Raw genomic sequence first — 19009 nt, 5'->3', positions numbered from 1 at the left:
TATTTGAAATTTCGATACAAAATTTAAATACTAGTACCAACAATTTTTGAAAATATAATAGTATCTTGAAAGAAAGGTAAAACCCTAGATTAGGGCTAAAAACGATCCAAGTTGTGTCATAATACAAACTGAATCTATTATTCATGATATGCACCACTGCAATGTCTTCTGACATTACATCATGGACCCAACAGCTGATTGGTTGTAAGTGACGTAAAATCAGTCAATACGTCACTTTCAACCAATCAGCTATTGGGTGGAATGGAAGACATTGCAATGGTGCATATCATGAATTAGAGATTGGAAACCTTAAAAACCCTTATATTAAAAGAATGCAAAAACACGATTTTGATATGGCATGTTTTGACTAGGTTTGACTATTTTAATGAAAAGTTTTTCCCTTGCTTTTTTAAAATAAAAAATAAAAACTTAAAATTAATTTAAAAAAAGTAATATTAAAAAAAGAAAACAAAAAATGAAAATTTGATTCGTCAAAATATAAGTATTTGGTATAAAAAACCTGCTGTAAAAAGAAGAAACTTTTGAATGAAATGAGAATGATTTTGTCAATCCAATTGTAATAAACCAGTCCTGTTTTACTGAGGTTTACAAATAATTCATTCCTTGAAAAAATAGCCTTGTTGCAAGTCGATGGTAAAATTCCATCTGGTCCCATCTTATTGTTTTATTTAAAAACACCTCCTTCTCACAGACTCACTGGGAAACCCTTCCCACTGGAAAAATTGACCAAAATATCGTCCCCAGTGGAAAATTATCCTCCAATTTTTGTCCCCGCTGAAAGTAATCAAATAAACCAATCATCACTGCAAAATATTTAATCCCCATCCTTGAAGAGTAAGGGAATATCAATCACCATCGTGTTTCAGTCCGTTATTTTTACCCGGGGGGGGGGGTACTAGGGCAAGATGGGTTACGGGGATGCTCCGCTGGTCAGGGTACCTTTTTTAACCTCCACGAGTCCCAGGTAGGGTCGCAAAAACACCAAAATAGAAAAATCAGTCCCTCGTAGGGTGCCTATTTATGGAAAATTTGGGGAAAAAGTAGAAAATTTTGGAATTTCAGTCCCATTCAGGGTCACTTTTTTTCGCAAATTTCGAGTCCCACGTAGGGTCTATTTTCCGAACCTCAGCGGAGCACCCCCGTCGGTCGACAAGGGTAGTACCCCACGGGATTTTTACCTCCACTGGCTGAAAAAAATCCTACCGGGTCTGTGAGAAGGGGTGTTTAAAGCTTTGTCCCATTGGGAATCCATAATCACCAATTATCCCAGCCCTTTATATAAGAAACCAACAAAAATAATAACATTATGCCTATAAAAATATTTATTCACAATGATTGATAGACTATAAAGATTAAAAATAAAAATCTGTCCAGATATTTCACTCAAATTGGCAAAGTTTCCATCTAAGCCAGCTATGAAACTTCCAATTTCTCAAAGTTGAAGGAAGCGAATTATAATATCCTGTTTTTCGGACTACATCATCTAAATCACAAACAATTCAATTCACTCTTAAAATAATTTGAATCCGTAACATCTCCTTTCATCAGACCATTTTCTGCACAGCCTACCTTATCGGCTCTTTTTACACCGGCCCTTATGGGCGTTATTCTTGGGCTCTTGGCGTAATAAGGGCCGGCTTTAAATTAGGGCCGCCGTAAAAAGGGCCGGTAAGGTATTTTCCAAACAAAACGCTTAACGAATTTCGCTATGGTCGTTTAAAAGATTATACGTTAAAACATTGCTTTTTCTTCTTGTCACCTTTCTTGCTTGGATTGTCTAATATGATACCGTTGCTGTGACCGGAACTTTTCTTCTTCTTTTTACTGCTGGACCGTGCGTCTTTAACTGGAGGTGCTGAAAATTGACAAAGTACGATTGACTCTCGCTAATTCGATCTCGAACGGGAATCTTACTTGTTCGAATAACAGAGAGATTTGAATTATAGAAAGTATATTAAGAGGGTTTCTCCCTGGCGGGAACTGAGAATAAGTTCGAATTGTAGAAAGATTCGAACGATAGAAATTCGAATAAGACAGAGTTGACTGTATACCATAAATATATAAATCTTACTGACAAGAAAACAGCCAATATAAACAACATAATCTGCATATTTTTCATTCAAAGATTCTAGCTTTACCAAAGAAAATAAGTTTCGGTAGGCTCGGTAGGTTTTCCTTTTTCCTTCAAATATTCAGATGTCTGGAACGGCCTCTCCATTCTCAGGAGGTTTAGAAGGAGAGGCTGTAGGAGTTGGAAGAAATTTTTTAGAATTCCCAGGGAACTGAATTAAATTTCAAGGGGCTTTAAAAAATATTCTGACATGGGATAACATTTTTTCAGGACATATCCACACAGTTTCTCCGTCAGTGTGTTCAGTTGTAACAACAGCTGCTAGCTCTACGACACCACGTATAATGACTGGCTTTTTAACATCAAAACCATTTGTCAAGTTAACCTGTATAAATGGCTTTTCACCTAATTTCAACAGATACCACCCTTTGCGAGCCTTTTGTTCAAAAAAAGTTCCAAAACTAGATAATGTGAGTCATCTCAACATGGTTGAGATTGAAAGAACTGATAACAAATGCCTAGCCTCAAGCTGCATCAGTCCACAAAAGAACATCAAGCCATGGTTTTATATTGCAATAAAATAAAATATTTAATCGAAAAAACAGGCGATGGTTGAGGTTTTCATCATTTACCACACAAGGAACAAACATGTTCGTTCCATTTCACTAACCTTTAAAATAAAAGGTCTTATAAAAAGGTGCGCACAACAACTACATTATCGTCAAAGTAAAATGAAGATGAAGCATATTATTTGTCACTGAATGATTTTACTTCCAAACTACGTACTCGAACTTTTAAATTGTGAGAGAAGACAGATATTCCTTTAACTTGTTACTCGTAATTTGCAAACGTCTTGGCATAGAATTTTTTGCTTGATTGGGGGCTGTATTTTTCAAAAAATACTGGGGGCTAGCTTGCTAGGGGAGGGGGGGGCTGAGTGTTGTGTAATAGAACTGGGGGCAGAGATAATAGGTTACATTATTTTAAATTATGTTAAAAATCTATGTTGTGGGGAAGGTTGAAACCCTCTTGAAAATTATTTTTGCCTTGATATTTTCATTTGTGAAGGTGGGGGCTATCTTTTTAAAATTTAGCAGGGGGCTATTTCCCTTAGCCCCCCCCTGAAAAATGCTTGGGGCTGGACCCCTCTGCACACAATGCTTGGCAAAGTAAGTATTTTAATCGAATCAAATTTCACGAGATGTAATTTCGAAATTTTCTTGATTTATTTTCACGAATCAGTGTTTTGAAAAAGTTCGCGTGAATAATTGACTTTCGCGAATCAGCCAAATATTAATTGATGATGGGATTTCGCAGGATTCATCTTCAGATCTTCAAAAAAATCGAGGACACGAAATTAAATCTCACAAATTTATTCCAATTAAAGTATGTAAATTCGAGTAGTTCGCTTCTCAAGCTGGTCTTTTCAAGTATGGTTAAGAGTGTTTTTGGTATAACCCTGCTGAGAAATGAACCACCGACCTTGCCTACCGTAGCCGAATGCTCTTATTTCCAAGTATATCATGAATGTCCTGAACAAAGATCTAATTAATAAATACCCACTCAATGGCAGAATCGTAACGAATAGCCGTTTGACTTTCACGCGGATGTTTGAGTAGTCTTTATTGAGGTTCTTTTTCATGTTTCTCACGTCTATTTCTTAAGAGCATACCTTAAGGGAACTTTTTTTGGCGGAAACTAATTTTGACGAGCGGCAAAAATCCTGAAAATGTTTAATTTTGCGAAACTAACTTTGGCGATTGATGAATATTTTTAATTTTGGCGGGAACTAATTTTAACGAATGACAGCGTAAATCTGTTCTATTTTACCTTATTTGAAGCTGTTTTTGTGAACTCCAGAAGTTATTTAGGCAAAATACCAAAAAAATTGATTTTGGCGAGTGAGCAAAATATTTGATTTTGGCGGGAACTAATTTTGGCGAATTTTGTCTAAATTCGCCAAAATTAGTTCCCGCCAAAAAAAGTTCCCTTAATATGTTTTTGTTGGAAATATGACGTTTTACCGACTTATCTGGCTGTCTTCATTTTTTCTGCTAATTGCTTTGTTTACCAAAAACTGATATTTACCGTCTATCTAAATTGTTTACTACTTTAAAGATGATGTTATTTCCATTAGGGGGTTACCTGGGCTGTCCTTTTAATTGTCACTAATTATTTTACCGTAGTGAAGTGTGTGATTTTTCGTTAGGCTTTTTATTATGAAAATAGTACTCTATGAGTGAGGTGTGTCTGATTTTGAACAGTTTTATCCGTCATAAGACGTCTACTACTTTAAAGGAAGAAATTTTCGCGGTAGAATCTTTCGCGAGGCGAAAAAAACGAATTTACTTTCGCGATTAGCACCTTTGATTATATTTCGCCAGATTTAACTTCCGCGAATGAAGGCAATTTAAAATTTTTTTTAACAAACTGTTTCTATTCACTTCCGTAAACCTTCGTCTGTTACTCACATATCAAATAAAAGCAAATACAAACAATAAATGTATCAACACATTTGTATATCAATTTTTTTTCGAAATTTTGGTAAATAATTGTATTTCAAGGGAATTAACTTTCGCGAATGGCAACCTTTAAAAGAAGCCTGGAATTTTAAACGTCTCATGATCTAGAAAATTATGTGCCTTCCTTGTTGTATCAAATTTCAGTATTTTCCTTCTAGATTAATGAAACAATGAAGTATTCAAACCTGGTTCTTCTTTTCTTGGTGGTACTCCCACATGATATATCTTGCATTTATGGCATGTACTATGCTAAGTACAGTTGGAAAGGAAGTTATTGTGAATTTAAGGGCTACGTGCCCGGAGGAAACAGAGTCATTGTGCAAAAGATCAAACCACCAGTCGCCCAAATGGAAAAAGGACTTTTTAAAGGTCTAGCAGGAAATTTGGGGAAGGCGTCTTCCGCAGCTCAACATTCTGTCATGTTAACGAAAGGCTTTGGAAAACTGGCTAATTTGGCACCAAAGTTAGGTCCAGCTCTGGGGCTGTTTGGAGTCGCCTTTTCTGTGCTGAAGGGATTTACTGATCCGACTCCAGATGAGATTTTAGATGCAGCCAATAAAGCTATTGAGAAGTTGACAGATGAAGTGAACAATCGGTTGGACGAGATGAAAGGTTATGTCACTCAAAAAACAATCGAACTAGAAAAAGACATAACTGGTCGACAATATAAATCATTGTTCTTACTGTGGACAAACTGTATAAAGGAAACCACCAAAGCCAAAGTGGACGAATGTCAACGGGATGCTGCAAATCAGATCATGTCTAGTCGACCCATCTTCGCCATCAAATCAAGTAACGTCCATGGAAATATTGCGCTTTCGACTGATGATACCAAACGACTTGAAGCAAATCTGTTGACTTTCCGTAATTACGTTGTTTTGTGCTTGGCAAGTCTCAGGGCTCTGACAGCCACCTTAAAAGACCAGCCTACTAATAAGGCAGACTACGACCGATATGCCAAAGACCTGAACAGTGAAATCGAATGGTCTGTAAAATACGTCGAAAATGCTGTTTCCATGATCAAGCAAATGCACACTGGTGGTGACAACTGCAAAGACACTTTCAAATGTGGCAAATTCGAGGAGATTCGGGAAGGCTTCTGGCTGACGAAAGTACACACTGCGAACCAAATCACGTGCACGTGTGTTCATGATCGGGCTGACGTCTCCACAAGAACATGTGGTATCCATGTGATAACGAGACACGATGGAAAGAGGGGCCTCCAATATTACAAATATTACCGCACAGGACAAAGCAGTGAGGAACGAGGCGCAAAATGGATTGCTCAGGATCTCCTTCACGATGTCAAACACGAACCGTTCATCAAGAAGTTGGAAGAATCAATCAATAATTATTGGGATGGAGAAGTGCTCGATTTGGTCGACTCATGGAAATCACTCTTGATACCAGTAGAAAATGATGACCAATTGGAATCGGACCAAGAGCGTGAGCAACGACTGAGCATTCGCAGTGACGATTATATGCGCAGAGTCAAACAAGTGGAAGATCAGATGGAGATGGAGATGGACGCCAAGTATGCGGATGAAGGTTACTATGGAAACAAACGAATGTCGTATCTTGAGTATGATGAAAAAGAAGATGGCAGATGGAGTGACAAGAATGATCGTGCCCCTATCGGATGGTGAACTCTTTTGTAATCATTGAAAGATAAAACATTATATCAGACCTTTTTAGTAACCAGCTTACGTAGTAAGCTTTATCATACAAAGGAATAACCGTTTTGATAAATTGATGATAATTTATAAAGTGTATTAGTTGAAGATATTAGAACCTTCAAAACATTATTTGCGAAATTAAAAACAAAAAACATTACTCACAAAAAACTTAGTAGATTGTATTTTAGTAATTTTTAAAGTTAATTAAGTCCATTGATTGTTCTTTGAAGAAGCATGGGAACATATTAATTTGTAGCTGTATTTGCATTGTACTCCAAATGGTTACAGTTTAGGTGTAAAAACCTTCACGAACAGGAACTTCTGTGAGTATCGCAAATTTAGAGTGTTTTTGAAAGTTTTTAACAGAAGGAACAGAGTGATTGAAACTTTTTGCTCACGGAAATATTCTTTGAAAAGTTCAAAATATATAATTATTCGAAATCTTAGCACATATTCAACTATGGCGCGCCAAAAGGCTTTTTAAAACTAACTTTTTTTTTTAAATACCAACTTTTTTTTATAATGCTAACTTTTATTTTTCTAATACCAACTTGTTTTTATAATACTAATTTCCATTTTTATAATACTAACTTTATTTTATAATACTAACTCTTTTTTTATAATACCAACTTTTTTATATAATGCCAACTTTTTTTCATAACATCAACTTTTATTTAATAATAATACAATTTTTTTTTTATAATATCAACTATTTTTTTATAATACCAACTTTTTTATAATACTAACTTTTGTGTCTCGCTTACTCCGATGTCTTTTTTGTCCATGTAGATGGGGCTTAATGCCCCGGGTCTACAACTATAGTGTTAATCTCAGTGTAAAACCTTGGAAATAAAAACCCTGCAGATTTGACTCGGGAGACGTTTTCTTGGTTTTTTACTGAATAATTGATTGGATATTGAAGTTGCACATAGCGAGCAGTCATGCTGCTGGTGGTCACGTGTGTTGTGGTTGTGGTGTAGAATTGGAATTAAATTAGTCAGTTAAGTAGTTATTTTCTTCCAAACTAACTAATGAATTTGAATTTAATATTGATCTTTACTGACATGATATTAGGTTGCAGTGGTACAAAGGGTACATGCACATAGTTCGCACCCCTCCCCCCTTTATAAAGGTGGTGGAAGCGATGTTAAAAAATCTCAGAAAGGGGGGGGAAGAGATTTTTTGTAGAAAGGGGGAATTTTTCAAAGAGGGGGAGGTTCATCTAGAAAGGGGGGGGGGGTAAACGCATTACCAAATTTTTTGAACACATCATAAAGACGAGAAAAGGGCCTTTCTACACTTGAATTATTATGCAAGTAATAGTAATCGAGGCAAAACTTGATATTATAAATAAAGTTAGTATTATAAAAGAACTTGATATCATAAAAAAAGTTGGTATTATAAAAAAACAACTTAGTATTATAAAAAAAAGTTAGTATTAAAAAGCCTTTTCACGCGCCATATTCAACATTCAGCAAATTTTGAACTTTCTCAAAATCTTCAAAACTGTTTGAATCGGGCTTAGCTAGTATTTCTGACATTCAAAAAATTTCCACTTATAGAGTTTCTGCTCGCTAGATTTTGTACGTCTAAAGTATAATCGATCTAAAGGCCATCAATTCATCAAAAAGTGCGATTAGGGATTGAAAAGATTCTTTTTTTTTCATAAAAAGCTGACCGTGCTACTGTAAGAGCATTTCAAAAGAATAAGTTTCGAGACGCCTTAAAAATATTTAAGCTATTCCAAGAGTAAAAGATTTCTCAATCAAACGAAATAAATATTTCTTACCTGCAATTTGATGTATAGTTTCTTCTTCGTCAACTTCTTTCATCCCTTCTATGTATTGCTTGGCCAAATATTCGAACACTAAAATGAAAACGAAAATACAATAAGACACTAAGTAACCACGCACATAGAGTTCATCTACGGATCTCTATTTGGAAGACTGAACACGTTTTAAGATAACTACTCCACTTATTCAGCTTTGATCTTCTACTAGGGGAGTTGAATATCTTATCGGCCAAAACTTAGTCGGCCTTAATTTTAGTCGGCCTTAATTATTAGTCGGCCCTAACTTTAGTCACCTCGTCAAAATTTAGTCACTAAGGGCCGACTAATAGACTTTTTCATAAATTACGTCACTTGCCTCGTATTCAAACAATTTCCATGGTGATCACGTCCCTTGAGACATTAAATGATTTTTTATGAATAGAAAGTAGCTGTAATAAAATCCGCTGGGAGTATATCACCATGGTAATAATTTCAAAACGAGGCAAATGATGTTCGTGGCGTAATTTATGAAAAGGTCTATATTAGCCAAATTCTGGAGCCGCTCGCTGCGCTGCCGTGCGCAGCTTGTAGGGACAAAAATTACTTTCGCTTTCGTTTTTAGGCGGCATTCGCAGATATTTGGTAAGAAAACAGTGAGACTCCCCCTTCTTTTTACCAGCAAAAAATAGGAAAAAGAGATTGGATTTATGCTGGAACTTTCATTGGATTTCAAGAAAAAGCCTCTTCCAAACATGAAACTCATAGTTCGGGGAATTTTCAATTATTCCGGGCTCAGTCTTTGGCCTATAGCCTATGAACCTTTTGTACTGTATATGCCTTATTTGGACTATTACTTTTCGTAGAAAATCTTTTCTGCTCACTTTGGGCCTCAGTTGAGTATGATAGGTAGATTTTGGGTTGGGAAATAGGTAAAAAGTAAAATTATACATAAACATGTTTGAGTGTTTGAGAGTATTTTGACTTGACTTCATGTTATGTTTTTCTTATCTTTACCACCACAAAGTTATTCAGCATAATAGAATTTATAAACTATTTTCAAGCATAAAAATATTTGGCTGAAGCAAATTCTGTACAAATTTTATATATTTAAATGATAAAGTAAAAACATCTCAAAATTTTTTTATTATAATCCTTTGTGACAGTACTTTTTCTGTTGGGAAGTTGGAAGCTTTTCCACCGAACAGAATTGAGCACTGATAACTAATAATCCAAATAAAAAAAATAATTTCAGACAGTGCTTTAGGCATCATAACTTTGCCTGAAAATGCAATGATTGACTACAAAGTTGATTTGTATCGTCAAGGACTCTAACTTGGGACAGTCTGACAAAACATGGGACAGCAATTCGGCAATCATTTTACCGAACCTCTACCTATTAAAAGTCATTTTAAATTAACATAGTCCCAAATCATAGGAAACAAACTTGTTGTCAACAGAGATTTAACAGTGAAAAAACAGTTCAGAAAGTCAACCATCCCATGATATGACACTCTTCCCAAGTTAGAGCCGTTGACGGTATGCCGGATATCCAAAACAATAACAACCTATTATATGATATACACAATCATGTCAATGTCATAAGGTACTTTTAATTTTTTGCGGTACTTTCAAAATTTCAGAATTTTTGGGCACTTTCTTTGGCTTCGCTTATCCTTTTCTTGTCCTGGATCCAATCAAAACCTGCACGTAAAACATACCCCAAAATCAGTCACGTTTATAACATTATAACTCCGTCTTTGACAACTGGGAAGATTCAACGACAAAATTTTGAGAGTTAAAGTAAAGTTTATCCCTCAGCGCAGTCAGCGATGAATCCGATCTGACCGTTAGTGTCTCTTCAGCCATTTTTGAGATGAATAAAATGAATCATGAAATTTTTGTTATCTAAAGGGATGGGTGAAACCATGTTTGAATGAGCCTATCTTGGATATCTCTCCTCATATCAAAACTGTTCAATGCGATCGAAAAAAATCTTTCTCAGCTGAATATCATGATAGGGAATGTTTGTGAAGCTATTATAGTCATTGTTTGCACCAATATAAAGTTACTTCTGCAAGTTAGTAGTCTCCATCAACAGCTTTCGAAAGCAGCGAAATCGACGAAACTACTTGGGTTGGTCTAAAAAGCAGGGTAGCCAATTGGGGTAGCCAATTGGGCTAGGTTGTGGGGTACCTAAATATTTTACAGACCAGAATAGAAATACCGAAAATGAATGCATAGAACCACATTTTACTGACCAGGGAGCATGAATCTGATTGATACTTAGATTGATCATGTATGATTCCAAAGATAAACAAAGATATAAATTACCACGTGTTAATGCACGAGGAGTAAGAAATAGAGCTTCATTATAATAGACCTATTTCAAAAGACCTTTTGTACCTAAAGCTGCCATATTCAAAAATTTTGAAAGGAATTAATTGTTTGAAACATCTAAACATGATTTAAATTAAATAATAGATTGAATAACAAAGGATTGTTAAGATATGACAAGATTAGAGATCATATGCCCAAAGGCGATTCCAAAGCTATTATCATCGAATTACAGCTTCACGGAAATAACAATTAAAAACATAAATAAAATCTAAATCTAAAATATTAAAAACTGTTTTGTATATATTATTTATTCGGGTCTGTAAATTTTCAAACGAAGCCAAGAAGGAAGACAAAATGGCGCCAGGTCTCTTGAGAAGTAACAAAGTTCAGTACCTTTGGAAAAAAGGCTATTGTGACTGAAGTTCGAAAGGAATCTTAAATTTTATTACATGGAATCATTAACAAGATGTTGTAATAGTTATTTCCACATTAAACAGGTTTCAGATTTCAAAAGTTTAGGCAAAAAGAGGTACCCCATAACCTAGCCCAATTGGCTACCCCATTGGCTACCCTGCTTTTTAGACCAACCCAAACTACTTGAGTGAAGTTTGTAAACAAAAAAGCAAGTTTCACACATTCATTATGTTCAAAAAGTATTGTCTTTTATTCCAATATGTATGATAGAAGTCTATTCTAATACATTTGATGTTGGTTCCAAGTAGTATTCTTCTTCTTTCTTCCCAAGAATCACCAAATCTACTCAAAAAGCACTGTTTTGCAGTGCTTCCCAGCCAAAAATGTAAACAAAATGGCTTCCGCCTTGATTTTTGTCCCGACACGCACATCAACTGCAGCGCAGCGAGCGGCTCCAGAATTTGGCTAATATAATGAATAATAGCGGACGAAATAATGAATTGTAGCGGACGTAATGATATGGTATTTAAAAAAGTTGGTTAAGGAAAGCTTAATTATAAACTTTTAAATTGGCCCAAATTTTTAGTCGGCCCTAATTTTAGTCACCAAGCCAAAATTTAGTCACTTTAAGGGCCGACTAAGTTTTGGGCCGATAAGGTATCACGATAAAACAAAAGCTAACTAGCTTACAATAGAATTTAATTTTTGTGAATGTACCTATATAATTTGGTAGATAAATTTGGTCATTGATCCAAATTTTAATACACTACATGAAAGACATGCAAGTGAATATTATTATAAAAGGAGGTAAACCGGAATTTCTTAACATCAAAACTTTCGTCGTCTATTTTCCGACGATCAAGATAATGATGGTAAAACTTTTCGGTCTATCTTTTATGCACGCTTTTCTTTATATAAGAATAGTGTACCTTTGGTGATGAGGGTCAAGTATTCTTAAGAAAGTGCCAAAATTGAGGGTGAAATATTCTTAACGTATTCTTACTTTTTTAGACTGGACTTTTTTTACAAACATAAGAAATGATCAATTTGAGAGTTTTGGAATTTTGAGTGAACATTTGGGTTAAAATTACATTTCTTCCTAAAAGCTTCAATTTATCTCTAGCAAAGTAAGCAGTTTTTTTCTGTGGACCAAATACAAAATGATTCTTATCAAATTCTGTGAAATTCACCCTAGAGAGTATTCTTAGACTAGGTCACAGTGTGGATGTAAACCACACCGAAACGACCGCCTTCCATCACGCTCGCGAAAGAGCGCGCGCACATTATTAACGTCTACATGTCATCTCCAGTGCATTTTAGATTATTCATTGAAAACAGATTACAATGTAGTCATTTCTCAGGTCTCGATTATTCAATTCCAAATAAAAGACATTCACGGAAAAAAAAGAGAAACACCTGGGTAATCTAGTTAAAAAAACCGAAAGTAAATGGTAGACAAAGTAATGAGCCAAGGCAAAACGAGATTAGCGTACCACTATGAAAGAAACCGCCTCCGGCGGTCGATTATTCTTACGATTTGGCCAATTTTCACTCTGATATTCTTCTAGAAGATATTCTTATACAAAAAAGCGTGTATTCTTTTACTTAAAATTGTCAACTGGTCATGTGGTTTCAAGAATATATGATTTTTCATTTAGATAATCGTTGACGACTTTCAGTGCAAACCTTTTGAAAATTGAGTATTCGTATAAAAAACATTATCCATAGGATAGTGGAACGGGATAAACCTACCCGTTGAAACATTGAAATCTTCTTTGACGGACGTGCGATATAACCGCACTTTTAATTTCTTCGCTAAACTTTCCGCTTCTTCCCTATCAACGAAATAAATATTCAACATTTTGAGCAAGTCTTTTTGAAAAAGTACAGTAGTACAAAAACTTCCTAATACATAATAGACTTTTTCATAAATTACGTCACGAACATCACTTGCCTCGTATTCAAACAATTACCATGGTGATTATGTCCCTTGAGACATTAAATGATTTTTTCATAAATATAAATTAGTTTTAATAAAATCAGCTGGGAGTTAATCACCACGGCAATAATTTCAAAACGAGGCAAGCGATGTTTGTGACGTAATTTATGAAAAGGTCTATCCATACAATGTCTGGAACTAAAATGTCAATCGTCTCCGCGATCTACATGTCATCACAAAATTTGTCCATGACTTCGCATACCACATCCCATTGGATCTAATTATTACTTTCAAAAACTAAAACTAGAGTATTAACACTTTTTGACCATGTTCAGACGCTACGGTTCCGTTTCGCTCCAGTGCTTTTTTCGTTACAGATCGAGAGTGTTTATATTATTAGTTTCGGAACGTTCCCGAGCAAGAAAACGGAGCATTTCCATTCCGATGAAAATAGGGGAGCGAAACCGTTTCGATCTCTTTTGCTGTGTAACGTCTTCTTTTTTGACGTTTCGAATTTTGGCGTTCACACTTGTTTCAGGACCATCTCGTTTCGGAGCGAAACGGAGCCGTAACGTCTGAACATGGTCTTAATCATCTTGATAGAAAATGTAGAAAAATGAACTTACTTAGTGACAGTGGCACTTTCCAGGAGATCAATTTTGTTTTGCACAAGCACCATGGGAATATTCCCACACTCTTCCAAAACCTAAAAAGCATAATGATAATAACAATATAGCCTAAATGAGCTTTTTCAAATATAAATTAATAAAATCTAGAGACAGAAATTCTGAGTCAGTTAAGCTTCAGGGGTCGTCGTGTAAAATTAAAAGTTATAAATCTGAGGTGAGACCTTCCTAAATAGGTTTATTTTAACCATTACGGGTTCAACGATGTACATTTTTTTCTGGAATATACTTATTAGAATTTTTTAAGAGAAAAATGGAAATTCAATAATAATTGAATATTTTAATAAATTTGACCTTTCCTCTCCACCTCTGGACAGCTGTATAAGATGCGTGATCGACCGTCGAAAATGCTAAAACACATGCCTGTGCACCTGGAAAAAAGCAAATTTAAAATAATTTATTGCAATCAACTCGAATTTTATGTAGGTAGTAAAATACTCTAAAAGATGATTCATTGAACCGAATGTATATTCAACCGACTTGGATATAGATAGAATAACGTAACAAGTTTAGAACTATTTGTAAATTTCTTTTCTGCAAAATCCATACAAGTAGAAAATTATTATCACTTCAAATTGATGGCGGGGCGTTTGAAGAAAACATGAGACCAAAATTACTATTGGGAAAATGGACGAATCTTTCAATCAAACATTGGAGGAATTTTAAAGTGAAACTAAAAAAATAAAAACAAGCACTTAATACGAAATACAGAAACGTGAAAACTCCCATCGAAAGAGACTAGGGTGGAGTCTCTTTGAAGTAAAAAAAATTCACTAATGTCGTAATGTGATTTACCTCTATAATACGCTTTCGTAATAGCATCAAATTCCTCCTGACCAGCAGTATCCCACAACATTAAGCGAACCTCCTCTTCTTCATAACTAAAAATATAATAATCATGCATAATTTCCAGTAAAGGGGGCGGATTCTGTTTTTTTTAACCCCGAAACTTTACAAAAATTTATGAAAATTTTATTTTCCCAATGGTAAATAGACATAGCTTCAGCCAGGTTTCTAGCTCCCCCCAACAATTTAGCTCCCCCCAAAAAATTGCCTTGTGCTAGGTCCCCTAACACTTCAGGTCCCAAGATAAACAAAAACAAAAACATTGTTCTCCTGCCCCCGTAGAGAGACGTCAATAAAAAATATATGCAAGTAGAGTACTGATAAATGAAAACTAAATTTTACTTGTTTTAATATTTATGTTTACAAGTCTTTTGCTTTTTGTATTTGATTTAATAGTAAGATAAGATATTTTTTGAATTTAGCTGGACAGTCCCCAGAGTCTCAGTCAGAACATCTAGGCTCCCCCCAACAATCTAGGTCCCCCCAAATATTTTGGTAATTTTAGCCCCCAGGCTCTTTAAAGGCCAAAATATTTCTTAGCCCCCCCCAAAAAAAATAAGGGGGTGGGGCTGAACCTATGATAGAAGACGTTGATCGTTGCAAAAGAATTTTGGTAAAGTTTTAGTATTTTACAGTTGGAGGAAATCTGACTGGGACAAAGACCAGATAAAATTTAATTTGAATGAGATAATTCTGTTCTATTTAAAAAATAATGTGATATCTTTTAAAATGCGATCTTTTCCTTCAGTATATAATAAAAAGGATTAAAAGTTGGATAGAGTCTTCCTTCTAAATGGCATGTCTAATCTGTTATCTACATTATCAAATATTTACTTCACTTCATATCAAAGATTAACAGTGAGATATTAAAATTAAAATGAAAAATATAGTTTTGATGTTATCTTTTACCATCCCTACACAGCATATTATAAAGCTCTTTTATAAACAATCTCCTCTTGAAAGGCTGCACAGAAACATTATTATGAAAACATTAGAGAAAAATGCATAAAATGAAAAATATAGTTTTGATGTTATCTTTTACCTTCACTACACAACATATTATAAAGCTCTTTTATAAACAATCTCCTCTTGAAAGTCTGTACAGAAACATTATTATAAAATAACATTAGAGAAAAATGCATAAAAAGGAAAATATTTTTTATGTTTTTAAAACCTGAATAAGCGAATGAGAAAGTAACGAATACTAGATATAAACCTATAACACAAATACAAAATTGATACGGGCATTCCGACATTTCAGGGAGTTAGTCTTTACCAACTCACAGGAATGTGTTGGGAAGGATCAGGAAGGATAGGGATTAATAATATCCACTTTAAGCATATTGAATTATTCCAAAGTATAAAAAATAATAACGAGAGGGCTTACTTTATAGTTTTTTCAAGGAAATCAACACCAATTGTCTTCTTGTATTCTTTGGTAAAAGTTCCTTTGCAATAGCGTTGAATCATGGAAGATTTCCCAACGGCTCCATTGCCAACCACTAAAACCTTGATTGAAATCTCAAGATCTTCCTCTCTCATCTTTTTAGTAACAAGAATCGAATGTTCATTTCATGTTCATTTCATGATCATTTCATTTCTATTAAGTGAGATTTTAGCTTTTAGTACACGTTTTTTTTTTTATAAGAACGTCAAAAAATTTCGAAGCCTTCGGATTTTCTTAGTTTTTTGGATTTGAAGCCTAAATATGTTCTTAAAAGGTTCTTATTTTCAGCATTTTTTGAGCATTTTGATGTAATTTCTTAAGAAAAAGCATGTTTTTAAGTCTCCAAAGCCTTAGAATGTTCTTAGAATGTTCTTAAATTTTTGGGCCTCGAAGCCTTATGTTCTTATATAGTTTGTTCTTATAAAAAAAAAAACGTGTACATTTAATGTTGGTTGAACTAAAAAAATAAAAAAAGAATACTTGAATATTTTGATTAATTCAAAGAACCATTTCAAATGTCTTACCATTCAGAAAACAAATGAATTATAAAATGCCACAATGTGCTAAAATTCTAATCTAAAAAGATAAATAATTGCAATAGTATTTAGAAAATATAAAGCTTTGCGAAAAAGTTCATATTGTGTATATAAAGAAAATGGCAAAAAAATTTAAATAAAAAAGAACCAATGAAAGATTGAATGAACTAAAGTATTTTTTCAGATAAATGTTTGAACTGCAATGGTTCATAAGGTAAAATCACAAAATATATTTCGAACATTCACGTCCATCATCAGTTAAAAAGTAAGCTACAAGCAAAATGTTCAGTTATTTCTAAAAAATTTAAAAAAATCATAAAATCACATGGGAGTATAAAACAAGTATTAAAAGAGAAAAGGAAACAATTAAGTCATAAAATTGTGCATGTACATATAAAAACAATGTAATCATCAAAAATAGATACATATACCCAAGGCTATCATTAATAGCGACAATGGAATAAATAGTATTCAAATCTTAATGAGCAGCTGTCTGCTTTTAAACTCATCCTTTGTGTTGAGGTCTGGTTTTATTTCCCTAATAAATAGTGCCTCAATTGTCAATAAGTGTACTTCTCCTTTGATTGTAGAGCCTAAAATTTCAAGGTCCTCAAATTCAGGTTTTCGTTTATAACATCTCATGAAATGCTTCCTTACTGGCCCTTCCTTTCTATTTCTGTGTTCTTTAAAGCGGGTGATCACGTGTCGAGCAGTTTGCCCAACATAGCAAGAATTACATCTTGGACAAGAAATTTTATAAATCACTCCACTTTTCAGTTCTCTTTTGATAGAAGGTTTAAGGCTAGGAAGGGTTGTTTTGAGCTTTATAAGTGTGACCACTGGTTGTACTGGTGCTCCACACTTGTGAAGATGGTTAATTAATAAAGTTATCAGTCACTTTACCACGATATTCCACGAAGAACTTTACCTTAGCTTGCTTTTGTTCTGGCTCCTGGTTTGATGTTAACAATTGCTCGTTTTCTTTTGAAATGATTTTCTCGATGGTTGAAGAAATGATTGGGTCATAAAATTCTGGTGGATACTGGTTCTTCTCTAACATCGACTTAGCCCTTTGAAGGCTTTCATGAAAGTGGCGCCAGTGACTGCAAGCTCTGTATATTCTGTGGACAATACCAGATACTACATTCCGTTTGTATCGTTTCGGTGACAACGCGTGGAAGTTCATCATAAGCCCGGTATCTGTCGGTTTGCAGTACCATGTTGACTCAAGGGAGTTTCCTTTGTGTATGATACATACGTTTAGGAAAGGTAGCTTACCATCATCTTCAATCTCCAACGTGAATTTCAAATTCTTGTGGACTTTCTCATCGTCGTAAACGTCAATCAACTTTTGATCAATGTGTTGTCGTTTAATTGATCTTAGAATATCGTCCATGTAGCGCTCGAAAATTTTCGCGTCATCTTTGATAAATTCTTCATATTGGCCAGACAAGGGGCTGGTTGGGAACCCATGGCTAAGCCACTTGTTTGCACGGTCCATCATGAGTTAGCAACATAACGTCAGTTGTCGCAAGTTTGGTTAGTGTGATAAATGTTTCTTCGTCAACGGGTACGTTGGTGTACAGCGATTTCACATCAAACGAGATCATGCTTCGTCCTCATCTAACTCGATATCCTTTAGCTGATCAACCGTTTTCTTTGCTGAACTATTAATTTTCGATTGTGGTACGACTGACAACCATTCTGTTATTCTTTTGGCGATGTTGTAGTAGGGTGAAGATGGCATTGATAAGACTGGTCTCATCGGTACATTTTGTTTGTGGACCTTCGCTGTGCTGTATAATCGGGGTAGTTGTCATCGATTTTACTGTTTTTATTCAAGGTAATTAGTTCTGAATTTATCCTTTCTTCCTCTTTTAGCACCACTTCCCTTACATTCTTACGTGTTGGAGTTTCTTTTACGAATTGACTTAAGTTTAGAATGTCATTCATTTTTTCCTGGTATGTGTTCTCTTTCATCACACAAATCCCTGTGCCTTTATCGAATGGAACTGCGAGTAAGGCGTTTTCTTTCAGGAAACGGTTAGTCATTTTCACGTGTCTAGGGATCTTTTGTTTTGAACAATTTTTTACGTATTTTAGGGTGGCGATGTTTATGTCGTTGATTGTTTCATTTGTCACGTCTGGGTTTTGGAGATTATTGAGTAATAAGTCCATCTCGGCAAGGAAGCCTTTCGAGTCAAATTTCGTCAAAACAGAGTTCTTTGGCCCCATTGAAAGTGTATCAAGTACGTATTTCGGTACAGGAACCTCGACGTCTAGTAGTCTAACGGTATTGTGGAGCTGAAATAGCGGCCGATTTTGTTCTTTTGATAAATTATCCAGCTTTTTCGATTGTGTTGACATTACTTCATTCCTCTCCATTCTAACTTTCAATCTCGAATGGACTATTATCGATGGTAGATACCTCCTGTGGACACTAAATTTAAGAGCGTCTCGTATGTCTTTTACGGTTGCGTCGTGGACTGCTCGTGCTTTTTTGGCTTTGTTGCATTCTTCTTTCAGTAAACGTTTCTGAAAATTATGGACGATCGTTGGTTCAAAACACCCATTTGTGGGTACACGAAATTTCAAAAAACGTGGCACTATATCAGCTTGCAAACAACTGTTCAGAAAGTTAATTCGACAAATATTTCTCATTCTCTTCAAAAGTGCTCTTTCATATTCCAAAAACATTTTCCATTGTTCCTCCTTTTTAAGGTATTTTGCCAAGAGGCGATAC

General features: G+C 34.9%; 1 protein-coding gene across 1 annotated transcript; it reads right to left on the bottom strand.

Annotated features, from left to right (window-relative positions):
• Positions 1-1338: 1338 nt before the first annotated feature.
• Positions 1339-15907, bottom strand: LOC136800961 (ras-related protein Rab-23-like). The gene is made up of 7 exons (XM_067057573.1): positions 15671-15907; positions 14233-14318; positions 13732-13808; positions 13378-13457; positions 12565-12647; positions 8080-8157; positions 1339-1876 (listed from the first exon to the last, which is right to left on the bottom strand). Exons 1-7 carry the CDS (start codon positions 15823-15825, stop codon positions 1746-1748), a joined length of 690 nt encoding a protein of 229 aa, XP_066913674.1. The 5' UTR covers positions 15826-15907; the 3' UTR covers positions 1339-1745.
• Positions 15908-19009: the final 3102 nt, after the last annotated feature.

The sequence above is a fragment of the Clytia hemisphaerica genome, unplaced genomic scaffold, assembly GCF_902728285.1.
Source record: "Clytia hemisphaerica strain Z4C2 unplaced genomic scaffold, Clytia hemisphaerica genome assembly, whole genome shotgun sequence".
Taxonomy (NCBI): domain Eukaryota; kingdom Metazoa; phylum Cnidaria; class Hydrozoa; order Leptothecata; family Clytiidae; genus Clytia; species Clytia hemisphaerica.
The sequence above is the reverse complement of the archived record's forward strand: the minus strand, read 5'-3'. Positions and strand labels throughout refer to the sequence as shown.